Source organism: Perissodus microlepis, chromosome 9 (genome assembly GCF_051167445.1).
Source record: "Perissodus microlepis isolate ML-2025 ecotype Zambia chromosome 9, ASM5116744v1, whole genome shotgun sequence".
NCBI classification, from domain to species: Eukaryota; Metazoa; Chordata; class Actinopteri; order Cichliformes; family Cichlidae; genus Perissodus; species Perissodus microlepis.
In genome coordinates, this window is record NC_140469.1 from 9651394 (window position 1) to 9674295 (window position 22902).

At 40.4% G+C, this 22902-nt stretch overlaps 1 protein-coding gene across 6 annotated transcripts in view; it reads right to left on the reverse strand.

Annotated features, from left to right (window-relative positions):
* Positions 1–22902, reverse strand: part of ntng1a (netrin g1a) — a 117994-nt gene that overhangs the window by 81385 nt on the left and 13707 nt on the right. For all 6 annotated transcript variants that reach the window (XM_084938935.1, XM_084938934.1, XM_084938937.1 and 3 more), the window contains exon 2: positions 21620–22285. In XM_084938935.1, the coding sequence (XP_084795061.1) occupies positions 21620–21871 (252 nt within the window). In that variant the 5' untranslated portion in view covers positions 21872–22285. The remainder of the gene's footprint in view (positions 1–21619; positions 22286–22902) is intronic.

Consider the following 22902-nt stretch of genomic DNA (forward strand, 5'->3'; position numbering starts at 1 on the left):
CACACGAGGCTACTTGCACTGACACGCACACTGAAAGCTGTTTCGTTTCACTGGCTCTGCACTGTGTTTCAGTGTGTGTGTCTGCCTGCAGTTCCAGACTGAAACCCTTGGAGAGAGTCTGTTGGCAGCTAGAATGAACAGCCAAGCCAAACCTCCTCCCAAATTTAACTTCTTAATAGGAACGTGGCAGCCAATCTATGTGAATTAATAAATCTCCCAAATATCAAGAAAGTCTTGAAAATTAGCCGTGGCACGTGGAAAGAAATGAAAACTGAACTGTTCATGTTCTGGCAGGAGACGTCAACGTATACTGTAGGACCTCCAAGTGGGCAACACAGTTTTCCATAGATCCAACTTTCTCCCAACAATGTAACCCTTTATTTACACTGAATGACCAAAGAATTATCAAAAAAAACCCACACAAATTTCAAGTTTGATATTTTTGGATTGTAAACTTTCAAAAACTCAAACACTGTGACGTTTTTACACTTTACAGGTTCACGAATTGGATGTTTTAAGTGTAAGAGTTTATTCTGATGCTTAACAGACTAGAAGATGGAAAACTATGCTGAGCTGTGCAGAAGCATAGAAAGCAGGCATGCAAAGGCTGCTCTATAGAACCGGTGTGCAGTCCATATATGATACACAGTCAGTGCCATTTACAAAAAGCTTAATGTGCAGTCTCCACACAGATCTATATGTATGCTAAGTGCTGCCTTTTTTGTTGGATTTTGGTGTATTTTCAGATTAGAAACATGCTTTTTTAATTAACCAAAATCAAAGAGAAATGGGAAACACGCTTTTTTCATTTGCAGGACATGTAATACACATTTATTGCCACAAAAATAAATCTAAAATCTAATCCTAAAATATGATCAGCTTAATGACATTTAAAGACATACAGTTCACATAGCAATGCAGACAATACATATGACAATACCAAATGTTGATAATTTTGTTCTTTCTTTTTGTTTTCCTCAGTTTGGTTTGTGATGCTGACACAGGCTGGAGAGACCGGATAGATGGCCTGATTCTTAACCCTCGCTCTCCTGCAAGGGATGCTGGGTTATTCATCCAGATATTCAGATGTGGAGTAAAAAAGAAAGACTTGTGGCTTTATTTTGTAAATTCTGTTACTAAAGGTTTGCAGTTTGTACATCACAGCCTTGATTCAGACATATGTGAGGCTGCATTAAATGAGCTGGAAGCACAGACTCCATTGTAAATCAGGTAAGGAAGAGAAAAAATGTTTTGTAAAGCAGATGTTTGCAAGAAAAAAGAAAAAGATTAAAAATGTATATAAAATCAAAAGAGTCTAACAGCTTTATTAAGGAAAGACGAACCAGTGAACAAAAACGACACAGTGAAAGAGAGCGATGAAGAGGAGCGCTACAGAGAAATCCTGGTGTTTTTACCCAAACCTGTAGCTCCTCACAGCAGGATCTCTCTACCAGGGGAGTAGGAAGGGTGTGATCAGCAGCCAGGCTGGCTGTCAATAATTCAGGGTAGTCTGCTCCTCACCTCAGCGTGCTTCACACGAGCCAACTCACATCCAGATCTCAGCTTTAGATCTCTACCTTCAAGAGACTCTGTGAAATTGAGTACATCTATTTAGCCTTCAGCACAGGACCTCTGCACACATCCAAAACACAAGGCACAGGTCACGAACACTGGTTCATCTCCTGCAGGTATGGTCTATGGCTAATGGGAGAGTCCAGTGTTTACAGGTTGGTCTGCCTCAGCCCTCCATGTCTTTCAGCAGAATAAAATATTACTGTTTGTCTGTTTCAGAACATTAGCTGATTACTCCACAGGCTCCACTTACGCTGCGTTTTATGGCCAACAATGAGCCTAAATCACTGCCGTAATGCTGGTGTGATTTAACATAATGATTCTTTTGCTATTTCGCATGCAGCTGAGGTCTACAAGCATTTTGATGCTTAACAGAAATTGATATGACACCCAGCAGCTCAACTAAGTCCAAATTACTGCACAGTTGTCTTCGCCTTTTTTTAAACTCTGAATGCAAAACCATACCTGTTAGTCATTTAAATGACTGCAAAGCTACAACTCAAACTTTCCTTTGTTAGATATTTCACTGAGCTGTCAAACGGTTCAAAAATATAACTTTATCTGGAGTGTTTTTTAAAAGTTTTTGTCCCCTGTACTCATCTAGCTTGTCCTGACTACTAAGTGGGCAGTGCTTATGCGGGAGATCAAGGCTTCGTCATCTCTATAATGAAGAAGATTAAAGCACATATGGTAGAAGACAGTTTGCACCATATACAGTACAAAAGAAAGAGATTAAGCACTGTTCATACGCAGCAAATCCAAACCGAAACACTCAGAACTTCGTTAATGGTGGCAGTAAACTGCTGCAAATGTCAAATCAAACTGCCTGTCAATTTTCAGCAACGCGAACACAACTCGCGCCATGCCTGGCTGCATTCCCTCAGGGTGTACTTTTTTCTTTTTCAGCAGAGGAAAAACAAAGACCATTGTGAGAATATCCACTCGCTAATTTAAAAAGCGAACTAAACAGTGAACATGGCTGACTTGATGACAGCTGTCAGCACGACAAGAGGTATTATCAGGTGGGATTTAAATTGTTGTGCTGGAGGCAGCCAGGCGGTGTCCAGAAGGGATTTGTTTGGGGTGTTTAGTGGCTGTCACTCAAACCTATATCATACTTCTACTAGCCCTTCAAGTAAAAGTTTCTCTTTTGAATATTCATAAAAATTTTTTATCATCCATCATAACTGCTAAAGAAAACACAAAAACTGTGCTACAACAAAGTCAACACTGGATTGGTGAAAACTAGCCAAAAATAGAATAAAGTTTAGTTTTCATGGGTACTGTAATTCTTTCAGGTAGCATTTATGGTGGTCACAGAGGGTTAACTAGATTTGTTATGTTCGTTTAACATGTTAAAGTAAAAAGGCGACAACTGGGATCCTCTACCTGTAGCACCAAAAATTGTTGTTTTTAAGTGGAACTAGCAGTTAGAAAGGTGTGCTGTAGCAACGTTTGGACAAAGTGATGAAAAATAAAAACCACTAAGGAGTATGTGAGTAGCTGCGGGGCTGCTGCACACTGCTGGAGTAGCTTCAGTGTGCTGGCAGTGAGTCTAAGGCTCTCCTGGTTGAGACATCATGCCGCCAAAACAACTTTCCCTTATTTGGTGTTTTGATGATGGTTGTGAAGAGCTCTGGAAACCCCAGCATATGGGTTACATCATTTTCACACTTGATAATTCAGCGACTCCTCAAGTCTTAAATATAGAACATAAGACAGTCCCACTGTAGGGGTCAAGGGCTCAGATTTTTCCTTTAATAGAAAAAAAAATAAAAACATTTATTAATTTTTTCCTTTACGTTGTCACTGTTCCATTTTTAACCAGCATGTTCTGTGTTGGCTTTCTTCACAAAGTTGCAGTAGTACATTCTCAACCATTGGCTGCTGCTTAAGCAAATATTCAGAAATGTTAATTTGCAGCTGAGACTATGCTTGCCTTATGATTGTCACAGTGCTTTTCATAGGTTGACATGGAACAACTCAACTTTTATTAGCATGTGTGGCCTTAGAACTGCCCAGAGGCAAGATAGAATAGGATGTCTTTGTGTAATGTTTTTATTTGCAATTATTTGCAAACTATTGCAAATATAAAAGACACATAAAAGTTAGCAACTCAGATGCAAGCATGGAACAAAACTATGTTTTCTGGAATCTTTCATATCATATTTAAAACAAAGTGCTCTGTGTTTAAATGTGTTTTTAATGTTTTCTCTTTACCTTCTTTCACCCTGAGTAGTGTCCGCAGGTCTTATCAGCAAATTATTGCTCATTCACACTACAGTAAGAAAACAAGAGCATCCTGCATGTGCCTGGGTTGCCTGGTGATTGCAGGGATATTTTTTTTTTGCATTTAGGAAAGGATCGCAGTGTTGCAGTGACCACTTTGACTACAAGGTGATTGCACAGTTCACCTGGTGGGAGGCAACCTGTCTGCAAACAATTGCAGCTGGACTTAGAGTGACTGCAATCACTCTCACACAGATGGGTGAAGTTTGTAAATAACTCCTGTCTAATTTATAAATGCAGAGAGACTGCCAACATGGTCAGATGGAGTTGGTCTGTGCAGAAGAGCGAAATTCATTTATGATACGCTTCTTTGTAACAGGATACTTGACTCAAATGGTTTTCAATTGATTATATCCTGCCTATATTCCCACATAAAGGCAAGGTCATTTTGCACTTCAATCGCCGTCATGTAGCAACACACTTCAAAGCGTGTCAAAATGAAGATAGCAGCTGATTGCAGGTGGTCACAGCACAGGTCCCCATCTTCTATAAAAGTGAAGACAACAAAATAAGGATTTTGAAAGCTAAGGCAGACACAACTTCCCTCTCCATAGCCAGTGAAATGTACACCTTCAAATGCACAAATGAAGAGTAAATAGGTCCACAAAAAGGTTAAGATTTAGCCTTGATTAAGAGTCTGATCTTGTAGCAGTGCAAAGGCAAAGACACCAAAACTCAGACAAGACTGCACTAAATCACATAAAAGCAACATTTCCTGTTAACCAATCACCCCTTTTCTTCAATTAGACAGCTCCTCCTTTTCTCCAGCTATATCCAGATACACCCATTAATCCAGCTGGTAACCCTTAATATAGAAGAAGTCTATATTTAGCAAATGAAAGATTAGTCTAAAAATACTGGAATTAATTGCTGGATAATTTTGGTAAATGACTGGCATGACACTGCATGCTCACTGACCCTGCTGCCTAACAATATAAGAACCTGAAATATCACTATGGGATTAAATTATCTCAGTTCTGCACACACGAAACAAGCTAAAAAGGCAGCCTAACAAGGGTAAGCACTGGTGAGCACCATCAACCATATGCCAGCTTCCACCTCCACTTCCCAGCAGGCACTCCCCTCTTGTTGCCGACCCGTTTGCTGACTGCTGCCAACATTTCACTGGCAGAAATCTTCTGCAAGGCATGCATCCAGTCAGCACAACAGTCTAACACCTTTACTTCAGGAGCCAGTCTCCCCCTTTTTTTCCCTCTCTGTACTGATCTAAAATAACAGATTAAACAGTATCTATCACACGGCCGAGCTGGAATGAAATAAGGTGCTTAGGTTTAAAGTACTTTCATAATTAAAACAATTAGACCTACCTATTACACGCTAATATCCCAAACCGCCACGTGAAGCTGTCCTCGATGCACAATGATTTAACAACCCTACCATTTCTTGCCATGGCAGGATTTAACTGCTTTTTTAACTGCTCTCAAGTGCTTTGTCATTGATAATGTATTTCAAATAGCTTCTTGCGCTGAACATATACAGTACATAAAGTCAATATGGCACTCTGCAAGAACTGTCACATTAGAAATAGAGCAGCCCTACAACTTCCAACAAAGAAGATTCAGAGGTGAAATCCAGTAGGCTGGCGCAGCGAGCAGCTTACCCTGTGTTCTTATCTCTTGGCAGAGCAAAGCCGAGTCGCTCAGTGCCACATGGCACCCGGATACACAGTGAGACGCAGCCACACACATCAACAAACACACAAACACACGTTGGCTTTTATGATCTATTCCCCCAAAGCACTTCCGCAGGTTCAAAAGCATCGCTAGCAATAAATCAGGAGCTTGAGCCAGGTTTTGCTTAGTTATATCATTAACATGAGGAGAAAAGCTGTAAATATGGATGTCTTGGTTTTTTGTTTCACCATCAGTTGTGCTTCTTCTTTGTCAGGATCATTTTGATACTTCCTCAACTTAATCATTATTTTATTTCTAGCTCAGACTTAAGACAATGAAGTACTATGATGGATTTAATTTCTCACGACAGCTGCTAAAATTTGGCAACAATAATGTTGCAGAAGAATTCTTGGGCAAAGCTCAAAATACAGGAACCCATACTCACGGCCAATCTTCCATACACTGCCTGATACCAGTCCTGATTATAAATCTAATGTTTGATGTAGAGCAGGGCGATATGACCAAAAATATTTATCACGATATACATTTGAAAATTTGCGATAACGATATAACTGATGATATTATTGACACTAGACAAAATACTTTACAACTCCACAACTTTATTAGTGCAAAAAACCCCATCAATGTATTTTCACTTAAACAAGCAGCTGTTTTTTATGTGCATTAAAGTTATATAAAAATTTAACAGTGCAAATGCAAATTCCTTGCTGACAGTTTAACCAAAACGCATTTCCAGTGGAAATTGGCCGACATCCTCAGCATAACCATGTATAATATCCACAAAACTTAAAAAGAGGTTATACACACACAATACGGTAATATTATGTTGAATCACAGTACGTATCACTCCGCGAGGCTCCTGCCTACGATAGCCGTAATGCTCCGACAATCCTTCAAGCGGTGCGGGTTCGTAGCTTAGCAAAGTCGTACTAAAACATTTGACAGATTTTCGAGCGCCGTGTACGAAATAAAATCTTTTTGAGGTCAGTAAACACAACCAGAATTCATACATAAGGCACACGGGATTATAAGGGGCACTGTCGTTTTTCAGAAAAATCAAAGGATTGATTTTAAGTGCGCCGTATTTTCCAAAAAACACGGTAATAACGACGGCCCACTAGCATGCTCTACCAAAAATAGTGCTTTGTTGTGTATCTGATGGACGAAAGCTAAACCAGTTCCACACCACTGAAGTTGCAGCATTTTTACAAACCAGTTCTGGTTCATCCGTTTCATTCAACGATTTGCTTTCGCTCTTCTCGTTCTGCGTCGCCGCCATGTGCGTATGTAAACATAGGCACTGCGCATGCGTGTTTTACCCATATTCTATTGCGATATTTCATTTTCCTATCGTTGCCCAAAATTACACCGGTATTACCGTGAACGGTATGATATAACCCAGCCCTAGTTTGCTGTTTAGGAAATTTGGCATCTAAAATCTAAAATGTAAGCAATATTCTCCTAAGGGTTAACGGCTATTAATACCTTGTCCCCAATAATCAAGCAAAAACTGCTTGGTCTTAAACTGGGTTGGGTTAGACTACTTAAGGATGATAAAATACCAACAACAGAATGTAAAATCCTGTATGGTTATCATGTAATATTTGCTACTTATTGATAAGCACAAAGTCTGGTGGAATTACATGTATTCGCATGTATTTTTCCAGAAACCAAAAATACTCGGCCAACTCATGTGTTAACCTGATAATGTTTTTTTTAAAACTAAAAGATCAATACACTCTTTCAGTTTTTCATTATGGACCTGAATAGGTCACATTATCCACAAATTAATATAGTTATAGTATTAGTAGTATATAGAAGAGAATTAAGTCACAACCACAAACCTCCAAATCGCCTGGTGGCACCAGATCACAGGTACGGCCTGCAGAACATGCAAGCCAGAGGGCCGAGTTAGGCTGCCCACCGTTTGGCAGTGCAAAATGTGAAAAAGTAATTATTATTACTAAATATAAAATATCTGGATACATTTTTATAATCATACAATGTAAGTTGTTTACTTATAAAAATGTTACATTTGCTGTTTGTCAAAATTGCAAGGTATCTCATGCTGTTCATCATCTGGTTTGTATACAGGTTAAATTAAATGCTACTTTTCACACAGTTTATTACACCATAGATTTACTGGTCCGGCCTGTCTGAGATCAATTTGAGCTGTACGTCTCCCATGAGCTATGAGTTTCACAACTCTGCACAACACAAGAAGTCAAAGGTTCACCAATATCACTTTCCTCTGCTGCAAACTATTGTGGTGCAGCTCTAACTCAAGGCAATCCATCAAGGCAAACTAAAGTCACACAGCATTTCTGCAAGTGCATATTTACTGTTCACAAACATAATATAATAATAAACGGTAAAACTATATCTCATTTTGTGAGGTAAAATAAGGTTAGAAAGTTCTTATTGTGCTAAATACGAGTTTCAACAGCAACACTTTTACCTCTTGTAGTGGCTGAAACTCTTCATCAGGCAGACAGATTAGAGGTAGTGGCTGAATAGGTTCCAACCTCAATTGCACACCAGAGGGAGTATTTAGAGGAGTGTGTGGGGTGGGCGGGGGTACATTAGGGGAGCTAATTAGGATTATTAGCACGGACGTATTTTATTCAGCTGGGACTAAAACAAATTGCTCAGTCGTTGCAGAGCAAAATTGAAAATGACTTCAGAATTACTGACAGCCAAAGTGCATACTCAATTTTTAGAAAAAGAGGGGGGAAAGCCACAGTGTGAGACACAATGTTGCTACACGCCTGACATGGTGGGAATCAGTGACACTAGTGATGCCATGTGTTAGTCAAAGTGACTGTTATGAAGTCTAGTCAGCAGCTCGAACATGAAAAACAATGATCTTCCAATGAATAAAACATTTTGTGGGACTCCACTAGTGTCGCCCTTATTTAACTTAAACCGATCTCACAATTCATCCACCGTCTGAAATGAGCTGTTGTAACTCCTCTCCCTTTCCAAGTCCAGTTTCTACTGACCGGTTTCCAGTTTTTAAGCTAAGCTAAGCTAACCTATGTAGAGCTGTGGAAGTTAAGCACACAGATATGGGAGGTTTCATTCTTATCTATCATGAAATGTAGAGTTTAATCAAAGTTGTCATTTGGCTCAAGCAGTTTATGAAGACATTGTTCAATTAAAATTCTGTAGCATCAGAAAAGGCACATATGCATGTATGCTAACTCAGTGACGCTAGAGTTAGCATACGGTCAGCAATGCAGTAACGTGAGAAGGAAAACAGATCTTGTAACTACATAGAAAAAAAATATTAATGTACTGAAAACTAATCTGTAATTGTCTACTTCTCAGTATCTTTTTACTCTCTAAAGTGACAATGGTGATGGCAAGCCAGAAAGCCAACTAATAATACAGGTAGAAGAAAACCCTTGATGAAATCCAAGGGAATTCAGGCAAGGAGGGGTACTGCAGTCATATCAAACACCAATGCACCCCGCCACTGTGTTTGCAGCTTGGCGTATCGCCCTTGTGTTTACGGTGGGGGAATAATCTGAAGCGATGCTGACTGTCGTTGAAAGAGAGCCTTCAATGTGACAACAATGTGTGTCCCAGAGTAACAGTTAATGGCTGGCACCTCTAACTGAATCATTTCATTTAGAGCCTCTGATGTGCAGACAGAGGGGATGTAAAATGCATTTCCATGCCAAGCCACTCGATCGCTCACTATCCTTGTGAACATAATGAACAGATTACCGTTTGCACCCTTGTCACATCATGCCTCTGTGACAAGTGTCTGACACCTTGAGGGAGATGCTTTGAATGCATGTCCTCGCAATGCAGATGGCAAGGCCTGAAAAAAAAAAGTCAGGAAACTAGTTTGGTAGCCACAGGAAATAAAACAACTTGCTAATTAGAGGAGCAATGGACTGAGGCAGACGGTATTGCCTGAGTTTGAGATGGCTTGGGAGATGGATAGGGTGAAATACCAAGTGTCTATATCCCAGCACCCTTAGGCCAAAGTCCTAGAGACAGCGCAAGTCTACACCCAATTTACCACTTGCTCTCTCTGTCCTGACTCGGGTTAATAAAATGCTAACCATCTCAATATCCGTGACGACATTTTGCTAACTACGTCCCCTCTAGTTAAATTCAGCCTCTCTTGTCCTTTTCTCTCCCACAGAAATATACTCCTGCCTGGGCTTAATCAGGAGGATTGCTTATTAAGGAAAAGCTCTCGGGTACTTCCTAAATTGGGGAGAGAACAGTCTCGCCAGTGCGATAACTGCAGATTTATGTCAGAATTAGGTGTAAATAGCTGCACTGGTTATTCCCCTTCTTTAATTAAGCAAGCACATTTTCCAGGTCTTTGTCTTGTGCGCTGACCACTCCAGTTCCCTCTGCGGGGCAGATGCTAGCTTACAAAGCAACTCGGTCATGTGTAAGAGAGTGCACAGACAAGCCATTATAATGTGCTCCCAAAAGTTCAAATGGCTAAAAACTCCATGACAGCTCATATAGTTTCTTTTTTGGTATTTTTTGTCATTCTTATATATGTGCTTTTATGGGTCTGTTAAGAGAGTTCATAGCCCAGTCGTCACTTCATGTTTCTTACTTTGTTCTCTGTCGTGGTTTCGAACTAGTACTCCAGCCTGATTGAAACTACCAACGGGTAGTTATCCAAAATGATACATGGCGGTAACTGTCAAATTACTTTTCGGAGTCAGATCAAGCTGAGTGCACAAGAAAATAAGGTGAGTGGAATAACACTTTAAAAGACTGCCGACTCTGTACTTTGAAAACAATTCCATCCATTGCTGCTCATCTCTCTGAGTTCTATCTTTATGCTCCACTCTTAATATATGTTCCAACAACCTTTACACTTTCTCTTAGCTGCGACTGTGCTCACATCTGCCAGGGAGAAATATAACTGAGACGAGCACTGGAAAAATGCTCTTATGCAGTTCATGAGGGGGTACTCATCGTTCAGATTCCGCATTCAATTTCCATCACTGATAGTGTTGCTATTGATCTAGAGTTTGCCCTGTGCTCAGTGCGGGCCAGACATAACAGATTTTATGGTTTGGGATCTGTCACTCAATGTAATCCAGGGGTCTTTTTCAAAGCCTGTCCAGGGTGAAGTGCACCGACTCACATTTCCCTCGAACAAGGAGAATGACACTGTTGGCCTAAAAGCTGTCTGAGAACAGAGAAATGTTTCATAGGGCGAGTCTAAACAACCAAGTAGAACTTTGAAAGTGCATAAAATATATCCCCCTTCTTTTTTCTGAGTTAAACAATAATGAATTCTCTTTAATGCATTTTGACTAGATGATGTTATATCAGCCCCTTGTGTTAGCAGATGACTCGGCTTCAATATGCTTTACAACTCCTTATTGCATGTGTTTATACTACAGTTACACTTTGCATGGTTTCTATCCCCATCCATCCATCCATCCATTTCCTTCTTGTATCATAAGGAAATTATTGAGAGTTAAGTTTTCAGAATGAATGAGTGACCTGTATTATTTCAGATGTGCATCTCTTATATTACATTTCCATTAAAATAAACTGTGACACCAAAAACAGGACATTGCACCTCAATTTCATTTTTGTGTTAACACAGCGAGAAAACGTTAATTCCCATCTTTTCACCAGTCATTAGTCCAATTAGGAATGAAACAGTGTGGTTTACTAAGGTGTGGTGACAGTATGCCCTCCATCAACTCCATCCACCTCCAAATGACTCTGAGACATGTCCTAATACACAGTAGTGCATTATAGAAAAGATATTACAAGCCAATAAAGGTTAAATAAACACCTACATAACTGAGAATATAACTTTTAGATTGTGCAATTAAACTACAATCAGTGTTGCTATGACGATGCTAATGGTGTTAGTGCAATGGTAGCATTGGAATTTGGCTGAGGGACAAAATGATGTTGCATATGGGTGGAAATTAATCATTTCTGACATGTTGCAGACATGTTGTGCTGCTTTTTTAAAACACATATCACTTTGCATTAGTATAGTATACAGCAGCGTACATCCCAAAATAGATAGAAAAGCCTTCTGAAATAGTACGATGTGAACTGCAGTTCAAAATTTAGCAAAGTGTGTCTGTACGTACAGACACAAATAGAAGCAAAGTGGCACACACACATACACTAGTCACACAACACAAGGTATTCATTGTGCTGATAAGGGATGGGAGGCCCTGCTGCTTTGAAATGCTGAGTAGAGGAGGGAGAGCGTCTGCCACAACTGTAGGAACATCTGACCCCCCACGACGGGTAAAAATGAGGGATGGGATCACTGGGACTGCTCTATTCAGAACACACACCCTTATCTGCTGCAATTAACATTAACCCCCCCCCCCCGAACACAGCTAAATGAAAACATGAGTGCCTCAAAATATGAATGCTACCATATGCCATGCTCGGGGCTCTGTAAACTTCTCTCTATCGGCCCGTGCTCGTGAATGCCATTTGTTATTCAGTTCCCAAAGAGGGAAGGGGGATATTTAGAAAACCAGTGTTCAACCAAGTGAGCTCCGAGGGGAAAGCCACACCAGAGGGTCAAAGAGTCATTAAAAGTCAACGGATCTCTGCAGAAGCCAACCACTGTATCTCCATATATATTCTCCGACCCCTCGCGCACAAAGGAGGAGGATGAACAGGGACGGCTATAGGACAGGAGGGGGGGTGTGGGGTGGGTGGGTGTTCCAGACCATAATTTTCCTCAACTGATGAACTGTGAAATGCAACAAAAGCCCCCATTACCACAAGAGGGATTTTGAGTCCATGGAGCTATAGGAGAGAAAAGAGGGTTAAAAAAATGCCTTTGTTAAATAAAATACACGGAGAAAGAAAAGAAAAACGTTCCCGTGTAGCAGAAATCAGACTGTGAGGGCCAACATGGTTGGTATATATTATTTGTGAGGTCTCCGGTCCCTAGAGTATGGTGACCACTTAACTGTGAGAAAACGTGATATTTCTGGGTGACTTGTAGTCAATAGCAAGAACTTTTAAAGATATTCAGAGGCTAAATCTGAGCTATGAGAGATCATCCCTTCCTTGACTTATATTCAATAGCAATTTTCTCGGAATATATCATTTCAGTATCTGGAAACCAAAGCTGAACGAGAGGGAAATATAATGTTTTTGCTTCCCGGGATGAAACGTTAGCCCTTTTCCTATTGACTTTGTTTTATACATGTAAGAGAATATGTTCTGATTTGCTCTTTCACAGTCCAACATGTGAGTTCACATTTAAACACTATAACGATCCTTCAGCTTCTCCGAGGTTCCTCGCCATAGTTTATGGTGAAGGAGGAAATGTTCTGCTTCAAATTTAAAATAAAAAAATCTACAGAAAACCCTGTGGGAGGCTGGAGTCGAGGGGGCCCCCCCGTCATCCTGTGATGGCAGTGTAAATGGTGAAGCAACACCGAATGCCTTGATGGAGCCCAGATATACAAGTCATACACTCACACAGCACAACATCACAGAGCAACACCTGATGTTTTCTGCATACCAACTTTTTGCTAACTTCACTTTGCCAAACTTTTTTTCCCCCTCTCTGGGAGTAAACATTTCCTCCTCTTCACACTTTCAAAAAGTCCTCTGATGTCCTTCATATACAACCAAAAGAAACAAAAACAAAAATAAACAATGACACATTGTAATGATAGGAGGTGGTAATAGCGTGGTGAGGTGATGATACTGGAAACAAGACAGGTAGAAAGCAGTAATCAGCCACAAAGGCACTGCACACAAGATGAAACTGACTGTTCACTAAACCACACCCCCTCAAGTGTTGCTACATCTGCAAAGTTTTCCATTTTCCCATGACACATGCTCAGTTTGTAATAATATTTGCAGCTCTGCTACTTAAAATTCTTGGTAAACAAAACAAAGTATTTCATTTATTGCGGGTGGCCGTTGTTATGCCTGCCCGCATAACATGAGGTGGTTTACAACGCAGTATCCAGCAGACTCATTAAAAGGAAAAAAAACCATTATTTTCTGTCACATGAATTATTCTGCAGTAGTAGACGCTCATAGTAAACATCGCAAAAGTTTTTGAGTAATGAGTGTGTGTATGTGCAATCCAAACGCTCTGGCTTCTGTTTGCTCTAAACACTCAGTTTCAGATAGCTTTTTTTTTTATACTCTTGGCTTTGATGATGTCAACAAGAGCAGATCTCCCTATTATGGTCATGTCATGCTCACAGCTCTGGCATTGAGCTCAGGAGCCTTGCCCACCTGCTGTTCCCACCTTCTGTTCGTTAGAGGCAGCCAATCAGAAAAATGTGGGCTTAGAGGGAGGAGGAAGAAGCTTATTTTAGATGGAGGATGAACTGAGCAGCTGCACTGAGGGCCAGGATTATTCTCAAGTGTGAATCATGCAAAGCTCCTCTAGCAGAGCTCAAGATCAAAAATATGTTAGTAGAAATGAGGATAATAGGTCCCATTTAATATTTCCAAGTGAATGACTGTGAAACAATCTGAGAGTCTGATCAAAGACTGTATCCATAATCAAACCTGGTGCGCCTTCCATTGTGTATTAGTGTCTGCTAGAAAGTACATGAAAATATTCACAATGAAAGAATATATAATAACTATAATAACTTAAAACTAGGTTTGAAAACTCCAAAGATGTTTTTTCATAGCAACTCTGAATTTCTGCTATCAACAGTATCTCCCATTTCAAACATGTCAACTTAGTTTGCAGAACGGCTGGAAATGCACCTCTTCAGGGAATTACAGCATAATAAAATCAACACTAATCCAATGGATTTGGAAATATTACAGAAGGCACTGTTTGTGTTGTATGTGCGGTTTCGCTTGGCAACAAACTCAAACAAATGCATAGTACAACAAAGTAAGTGAATTTAGGCTCTGTATCCAGTGTGAATACAAGGTTCACACTGCGGTTAACTGGTTACATCAGAAAATTAGCTGTTCTTATTCTTTTGCTAGCCTGCTGTTTCCTGACTCTAGTAATTGCTACTTACATTAGAGGAAACACACTTCGCTGTTGTGTCTTTGTGTCTGGATCCTTGATCATAGCACAAAGATGATGTGGCAACCATACACTCAAAACTCCACGAATTCATATCAGAAACTGAAATTTAAAACAAAAGTACTGCTATACAAGGCTGAGCCACAACATGCCCATAACAGGAAGTGGGATTTTCTGCCAACACCTGTTTAATGGACTTCTCTTGAGCCTGGTCTGGGCTGGCTGACAAGCCCATGTTCGTATTGGTGCTCGAAGGCTCGGGAGAAGGAGCGCTTGGAAATAAGAAAATGATAAAAATTCAGCCGGTGCCCGACGCTCATGCAAAGTTTATAGCACAGGATGTGTCGGACAGAATATGATGAGATCTTCCCCTCACTGCGGTATCTGTAACCTTCACACTGGTCAGCTACAGTGTGGGTGTCTAACAGTTATCTGCTGTCTTAGACAATATTAGATCTATTCTCGCCGTGCCGGCAGTTGAATTCATCAAGCTACAAAATTAAAGATTGAAAGGTTCATATTTGGAGAACACGGGGGAAAGTGTGCAGGCTGTAGGTTTCAACTCATATGAACGTTAACACTCCATGACTGACATTATAGAAACCCATCTGTTAGTCTGTATAATAACTAAACAGTTATGTTTACTTAATATCACCCTTTGTAAATAAGGAAGCAGCCAAAAGCAGCTTCTTCATTAGTAAGTCCAATTTGTATTTTTCATTATTTATTTCTTTATTTTTTAATTATTATTGCCAGAGAGTCTGGACCGTGCAGCGATTTTACACTCACAGTGGCGGCTCAAATCCTTAAAAAAGGAAAACAAAATAATTTTCTCACAAAAATAAAATACGGTAAAATTTAAAAAGTCCTGATTTCTCTGCATAATTGGAGAAATTAGCAATTTTGTCTTTTTCTATGCTCAGACGATGTGAAATCACACAAAGCAGAGATGCTGACAGTCCAAAAGCTTTAAGAAGGGAACAAAAAGTAGGGAACTAAACAAATAAATGTATTTAACACAGTAGTAGCTTGATGGTTTGTTTGAGTTATTCTGGGTTTGACAGTTTCAATATACAATTTATGAAATTATATATTCAAATAAATATGTGTTTTGTTAAAAACATGTATGCCAAAGAGTAATCAAGCTGTGTCATTAAAGTTACAGTGTTAAACAGTAGCCTGGCGTTGTTAAAATCAGTGTGCATGACATTATGTTGCTGATAGAATAATTCAGTTTTTTTTTTTAATAATGAATGACCTCATGTTATGAGTGTAAAATATTTTTATAGTAACTTTTGGAAGCCTGGCCCACTTGTTATGGAGGATATATTGAGTACATACTTACATACATACTTATTACTTTACCTACTGATTATATAGAGAATTTAATCTATTTTTTTAGTTGCAGATAAAACAAAAAACTAAATTGAAAAAATATCGAATCTGGTGATTTTCAGTTTACAATGCATCAGTTCATCATATTTCATTAAAGCAATAAATCTAAGCATCAAAATTGATGCAAATGGACTAATTAAAGCACAGTGTATTTAGCAGGCATGTCTGTGGGAATGTGGCTTCAGCTTGTAGCTTGTTGAAACAATAAAGTAAATTTTATGGCTCTTATGTGATGAAAACCGCTCTGCCCATAAAGGAGAGTGTTTGAAGTGTGTCAAGTTAAGAAAAAAAATGGATACGCACTATACTGAGTACAACCTTCGCCTCAACTTGTTTGCTGAGGGTTGATTAGGCTAATTAAATCACAGAAAAGAGACAGAATTCCCTTGAGCGCAGATTAAAATCAGCTGTGAAAAATTCTGCTTAAACATCGCCTGCTGGGTAATTATACAAAAATAATAACTCAGGCTTTGTTTGCCACTCCAGATAGCTATCAGTAATCAAACAATGAAACAAAAAGCTATGCTGAAAGAATCTGTGGATTATCCAGAGATTTTTTTTTTTACTCCTATTAGCTTGTTTTGGCAAAAAATTCAAAAAATGCAATAAATGTTTGCCCTTGTTTGGCAAAGATGAAAGACAATACATAAAGTGGATCACACTGATTTAGTCCTCCAATGTTAAACAGTTCTACTGAATGGAAAATGTTTTTTATTGGTGTTTAATTGTAACAATGTTCCTGATATCTGACCTTTTTTATACCAATCAGCGCATCTGAAATTCCATCTTTGTGCTTGTTTTTGCAATCTCACCTCACAAAAAAATCCAATATAAACTGTTTATGAGACAGACACAGACAACACTGTAGCCCTGTGAAAAAGCAGCTGTCTCTTTTCTCTCGATATCATCCTCCTCTAACCCTTGCATTGAGCGTTGCAGTATGAAATGAGACATATTGCTGCTGACAGCGCACTCGTTTTCTCAAGGAAATGTCAACGTGGAGCCCGTTGGCGGAGTGGGATGGTTGAGGCATGGGAGAGTTAAAACGCTTTGGCTGTCTCAAACCTTTAATCGGGATCAGCTTAGGAAGAGGGGAGATTTGTATACCTCTGAGTAAATCTATGGGGGCTCACAACAACCTTGCCTCCCATTCACTGGTTAACACATCTAGAAAACCTCATCTAAAAGGATGACCAAGATGCAACATCGAATAGCAGGTTATAATGGGAAAAAAAGAGTCGTTGTTACAGAAAAATAAAAATAGATTAAAAAAACATTAATCCTGGCAAGGTTCAAGGAAAACATCTTAAATCTGTAGTAAAATCAAGCAAGAGATGCACGGTTCATCTCAGCCAGAGGTTAACTGGAATGTACCATCTTGTCTGGTAAGCACAGGGGTGCAGGTGCTCACAGTCTGCACACTGAAAAATAAAAAGGTACAATATGTCTGTGTTAGGGAGTAACATACCTTAATGACCAAATAATGGAACTATTACCAGTGAAAAAACACTTTAGTAAATTAAAGTTGCAAATGAAAATGTTGACGATTACAAACGAGGCTACATCTAGATATTATTTTCTGTATAAAGACGTTATGTAGTATATAACTCATATTATATTTCTCATGTTGTTGCTTCCTTCTCTACTTCTGCATTCCAAAGCCTTCCTAGTACTGGCCATAAGCACAAACAAATACTCCTAAGCAGGTTTTGTTCAAGATAACAAATCAATAAGTATAAAAGCACCAACTACTGACCAATCAATTCTCTTGGAAATTGGCAGCGCCATTTGTAGAAGATCTTGCAGCGCTCGGTGTTCGGATCATGAGGGTCTCTTAGGAGGGCAAGAGTGTTCAGAGAAGGTCTAAACCCTCTGGCTTTCCCTGATGAGCATCAACAAGAGAGCTATAGATTCTCAGCGGAGGGAATTGCCTTTTCATTGTTCTGTAGGCCTTTGTATAGCAATATAATCCTACAACAGAGACTGATTAAAGTACTAAAGTCTTGTATTTTATGTCCTTGCGAGTAAGCCTACTAACCGGGTTGAATTATGTGTTTATATATGCTCTTTTTTTACTGGGATTTAAACATGTACACAATAAGTCAAACTTTGATTAAAAAAAATAAATATATATCTTGCATATTTGCAGCTTAAGGGGTAAAAAATAAAATATGACATGCTATAAAATGCTTGATATGGGTATGTTTGCAGGCTTAGAAATGACAATGGTTAACAAAGTTCACATTTTAAAGCCTATATCAGTTTCTAATGAATTATCCAAATTAGTTACAACGCCATGTGTGGTATACTGTCCTCTGACACAGCATTACAGTCCTTTGATTGAGGCTGAAATGGGGTAAAAAGGCACACACTGCACCACCGCCTAACAATCCCCATAGCTTCCTCATTTAGATGTGATTGGCTATGAAATGTACTGGCCTGCAGGACTCAGGTTTCAGCATTCATCAGCACTTCCTGGTTGTAAATTGATGGCACAGAGAGAAGCATCCAGTACTTGCACGGGAATGCAGAAGGACATCAATGCATGCAAGAGCATGGTTTCCAAACACGGTTTAATTTATATATCCACACCTACTGAGTAGACTCATTTATGTTTAATGCCACGTGCATCAAAGAAGAACAAAACTGTGTGTTACGCTGAACGATCATTTTATAGCCCAAAAAGCTCTGCGGCGAGGTAAATGAACCGCTGATAATTCCCTTGAGTGCTCTTGACTGTGATGCGGCGGCTAGACATAGAGGAAACGCAGCTACTTCTCGGTTTAATCAACCTGTACTGGGAAACAAAGACATGTCTAAATGCAACATAATCACTTCCATTGGTTTTATAAATATGCAGCTTTTTTATGTTTTTAAGGTTTTCCAAATACACAATCATCAAAAATTGTTTTGCGCAAGAACTGGCTTTTTTGGAGATTGCACATTAATTTTGTATGAGCTCAAAGATGCCCTCGTGAACGCTGCACAAACCCGACCATCAGGCTGAGGCTGTGGGAGCCGTCCAGGCTTTTAAAGGCCAGTCTGAGTCTAACTGGAGGGGACCGTGAAAACTCATATGATGGCAGATTCATGTGCCGGAGTTCAGTGAATGCCAGCTTATTGCTAAGGAAAAGGTCACTGAGCTAGAAGGAGAATTAAAAAGTCTTTACTGGGGAGGGTGGTGTGTGTGATGTTGTCTTCCCTTATCTGTGACCCTGGGATGAAGGCCGCAACCCGAGATAACCACGCTCATATAAGCAGCACGCCCTCAAGCTACTGCATCTCTTTCCGTCTCGGTCTCCTCTCGTCAGGCTTCGGTGTCTGTTACCTTCAGCACTCCAGGAAGCAGACACAACGCTTTAAAATACACCCGGCTCTACAAGCGCAAAATCAATTACCAGAGAGATGGAATTCTCCGATAATGCAGCATAATGATAATTGCCCTGGATCTGCCGTGATTTGACTTATGATACAAACCACTATTGGCATTGTAGCAGCGTATTGGCAGCCAGAGTAGCTGAAATATCAATGATAATTGTTCCAATGTTGATTTGGAGCCACGTTACTGCCTGGGGTAAACATAAACCAATTGCACAGAATTGGACTCCATGGTAAGCAGCAGGGGTCATATTTCATTGATGTTTGTGTGATTTGCGATCAGCACAGTGCAGCAAGAGAGAGGAAATGGTTATGTGGGAGCTAACCGCTGCCTGTTTAATTGAAGCACTCCTATCACATCGACTGCCGGAGACACGAGGGCGACAGCGCGGCACAAACTCGCGCTAATTCAATAAGCAATAATCAGACTGTTGTTAAGAGGCTGGCATTAATAATCACAAACTCCCTCTCAGTGAGTCTAGAAATAGAACATAGATCAAAAACGGATGGCTGCTCGTCCAGGATTCAGCCAGTTTATCCACAACATAGCCGCGGCAGGCCGCACAGATACTACGACGCGCTTCAGACTCAGATGTGGATCGCTCGGAGGTCAGGGAGTCACCCGGAGGGGAAAGAAAAGCAGAGGGTGGCTGCATTTTGACAATGACCTCGCAGATATGGAATCCCATGCCCTCTAACTCACTTTGCCTTCAACCAACCTTGGAGTCAGCCAATCACAGGAGTCAGCATTTTTCAAAAGTGCCTCAGAGATGTCGGGCTGAATAATGTGTCCTATGAATAAAACACATTAGCTACAAAACATGCTGAATTATTCACATTTCAGAGCCTCCTTGCCTCCCTACACTCGAGATATTAGTTCTTCAGTCATCATATGCTTCGCACACGGTCCTCGGAGTCTCTGTCTCCCTCACGTTCACTCCTTCTCACTTCTCCGTTGATCATTCTCACTGCCTTTGTCATCTGTGTTTTGTTAATCCCTCTCTGTTTCTCTGTCTCTCCCCTCAGCTGACTTTCTGCTGATGGCGAGTGTCTATTTATACTCCCAAAGTTACTACTTTTCCTGGAACATCTCACTATTTATCTAAAGAGCTCTTGAAGCCGTTGAGGAGTACATTTGTTCTGAGAGAATCTTTGATGATTTGGTAACACACGGTGGCCCAAAATGGATTCATCATTCAGCGCTAATCTGAGGCGACCAGCTGTGAGCTTCAGAGCTAAAAGGACCTGAAATAAGGAGGAGGGTGTTTTGCTAATTAAATACTTGACCTAATATGCATCTTTTGCTCATTTCACTTTCAGCTCCATCAGGAATTTGTAATTTTCATGATTGCGATATAATTTGCAGAATCAACACCATCGCTGACACTTGAAAGGGTAAACCAATCAACCAGTCGCTGCTTTGAATTTTGCTTTTTTAAAATCAGTCTGATCCCGCAAAACATCCCCATCATTTGCTGGGCAGTTCCTTGTTGAATTTGTTGTGATATTAAATGCTCGTTGGATAATTTTCTAAAATGTGTTTAATTATTTGATTTATTCCGACTCCACTTTAAAGTGTTTTTCAATCATAAAACAGAAAATAAATACAGTAAGAAATCCTGCTGATGCGTACAGTTTTGCCCTGCAGCTAACAGCATTAAAATGTTTATATATGAGAAAACATTTTCCTCACAGAAGAACATCTAACATCTTTTTTCAGAGCTTCCAAAAAAATAACAAAATAATAAAGAGAAATGCTGTGTGACTGATTAATATGTCTGAACACTGCATGGGTAAAAACATTGTTATATTTTTAGTCCACCTGTGCACTATTTCACCCACCCAGAAACTGTTTGAATTTTTAAGCCACTCACTCATCCACAAACATGGGTGCAACAGCAAAGCTGTGCTGGGACGTCTCTTTACTCTGAAAGCAGAACGACTGAGGAAGCTGTATTTCTATATGAGGCTTTTGTGTGTGCAGAGAAAGAGGTGAGCGCTTGTGTTTTCATTGAAAAGTCACATTATACTGTGTTTTCTGCCGTGTCAACAGCACATCAGACAGTGTTTGCAGTGCACACCAAGAAGCAGCTCTCTAAACAGCAGAACATGACGTCAATGGGCACAAGCCTCTATTTCTTCAGCCACAGTAAGGTATCTGAGTCACACAGGCTTTTGAAAGTGTCTGTCATGGCTGTGGGGTTGAACAAGCCGAGAAGCAACTTGATACACAGGAACAGATAAGAAAGACGCCTTAGGTTGTCTTTTTTTTCCCTACTAGGTGTACAACTTAAAAAAAAAAAGTTTCACTTTTCAGAGTACTCACCAGGGCGCAGTACGTCTCTGGAGGGTCTCCACAGGTGATGTTGGGAGGATCTAGAGTCACCTTTAGGTACTGGGTCATATCTGCTGCCTCGGGTTGGCAGGCCATGTAGTCCCAGGTTAAGCCTTCATCTGAATAAACCTGGGACTTGCACACATCGTAATGTCCCCATGCTGCAGCAGGGTAGTGCTGCATGGCTGCCTGGCAAACACCAGTCCACAGTGCCTGCAGCGTCAGCGCAAAGTGGAAACGCATGACTGGCCCTTTCTCAGCCCCTTGTTAAGGAGCCGTATCTCCTTCTGAAGGGTGTACAAACAAGGGATCGCTCTTCGACTTCCACTTACTACACTTCGCTCAAGAAGAGTGAGGAGGCATGCCAAACTCCCTTTCGGTGGAGCACGGGTTGCTTTACAAGTGTTTTTCAGTACAATTTCTGTCCCTTTCAGGTTTTCGAGGGGCGGTGGATGATTTGAGGGATGGTGAGGCTACCAGCCCATTGAGAAGATAAGACAGGACCGAGGGAGGGAGGAGGATGGTGGAGGAGAGAAGGAAGAGGGGGGAGGCAAGACGGAGATAGCCCTCTGACACGCTGATAGGAAGATGAGTGACGGGTCTCCTCAGCTTGCCTGGCTGTCAATCATGGTACTCGTCCTGCGTGACGATCTGGCACTGCAGAGAAACAGGAGAAGGAGAAGAAGAGGCGAGGTGAATATACCTCACTTATGGGAATAGAATTTGACAGTGAGAGAACATTAGCTGGGGCCACGTCATGAGTAAAAGGTGTACGTGTGAAAAGAAAGTTGGATGGGTGCGAGAAAAGGGTGCCGTGCTGGTGTTGGTTGTCGATCAAAACACAGAAAATCAGTAAGCGAGGCCATCGGGGTAAACTGGATCCTGCTGCTTTCACGCCAAACCCTCATCACACTCAGCGGTATTAAGCCTACAGTGTTACAGCTTTCCCACAACCATTACACTCACCTTACACCTCAGTCAACTCGAACACCATACAATGCATGGGAAAAAAGGACAAATAGCATGCAGAACATAAAGAAATTTCATGTGTTGTTCATTCATGGAAACCATTCACCTCAGTGCTGCTTTAATCATAAATACTGGACAGTACTCTAAATGGCTGCTTAATGGTTTAAGCTAAATGCAAATTTCAGCTTCTCTTTTTGGTTAGCGCCACTTTATATCAGTGCTTTATGGGATAATACAGCAAAAAATCAAGTTACAGCAGGGAAAATGTGCAAAAACCTCACATCTATAAAACACAGACATGCTTG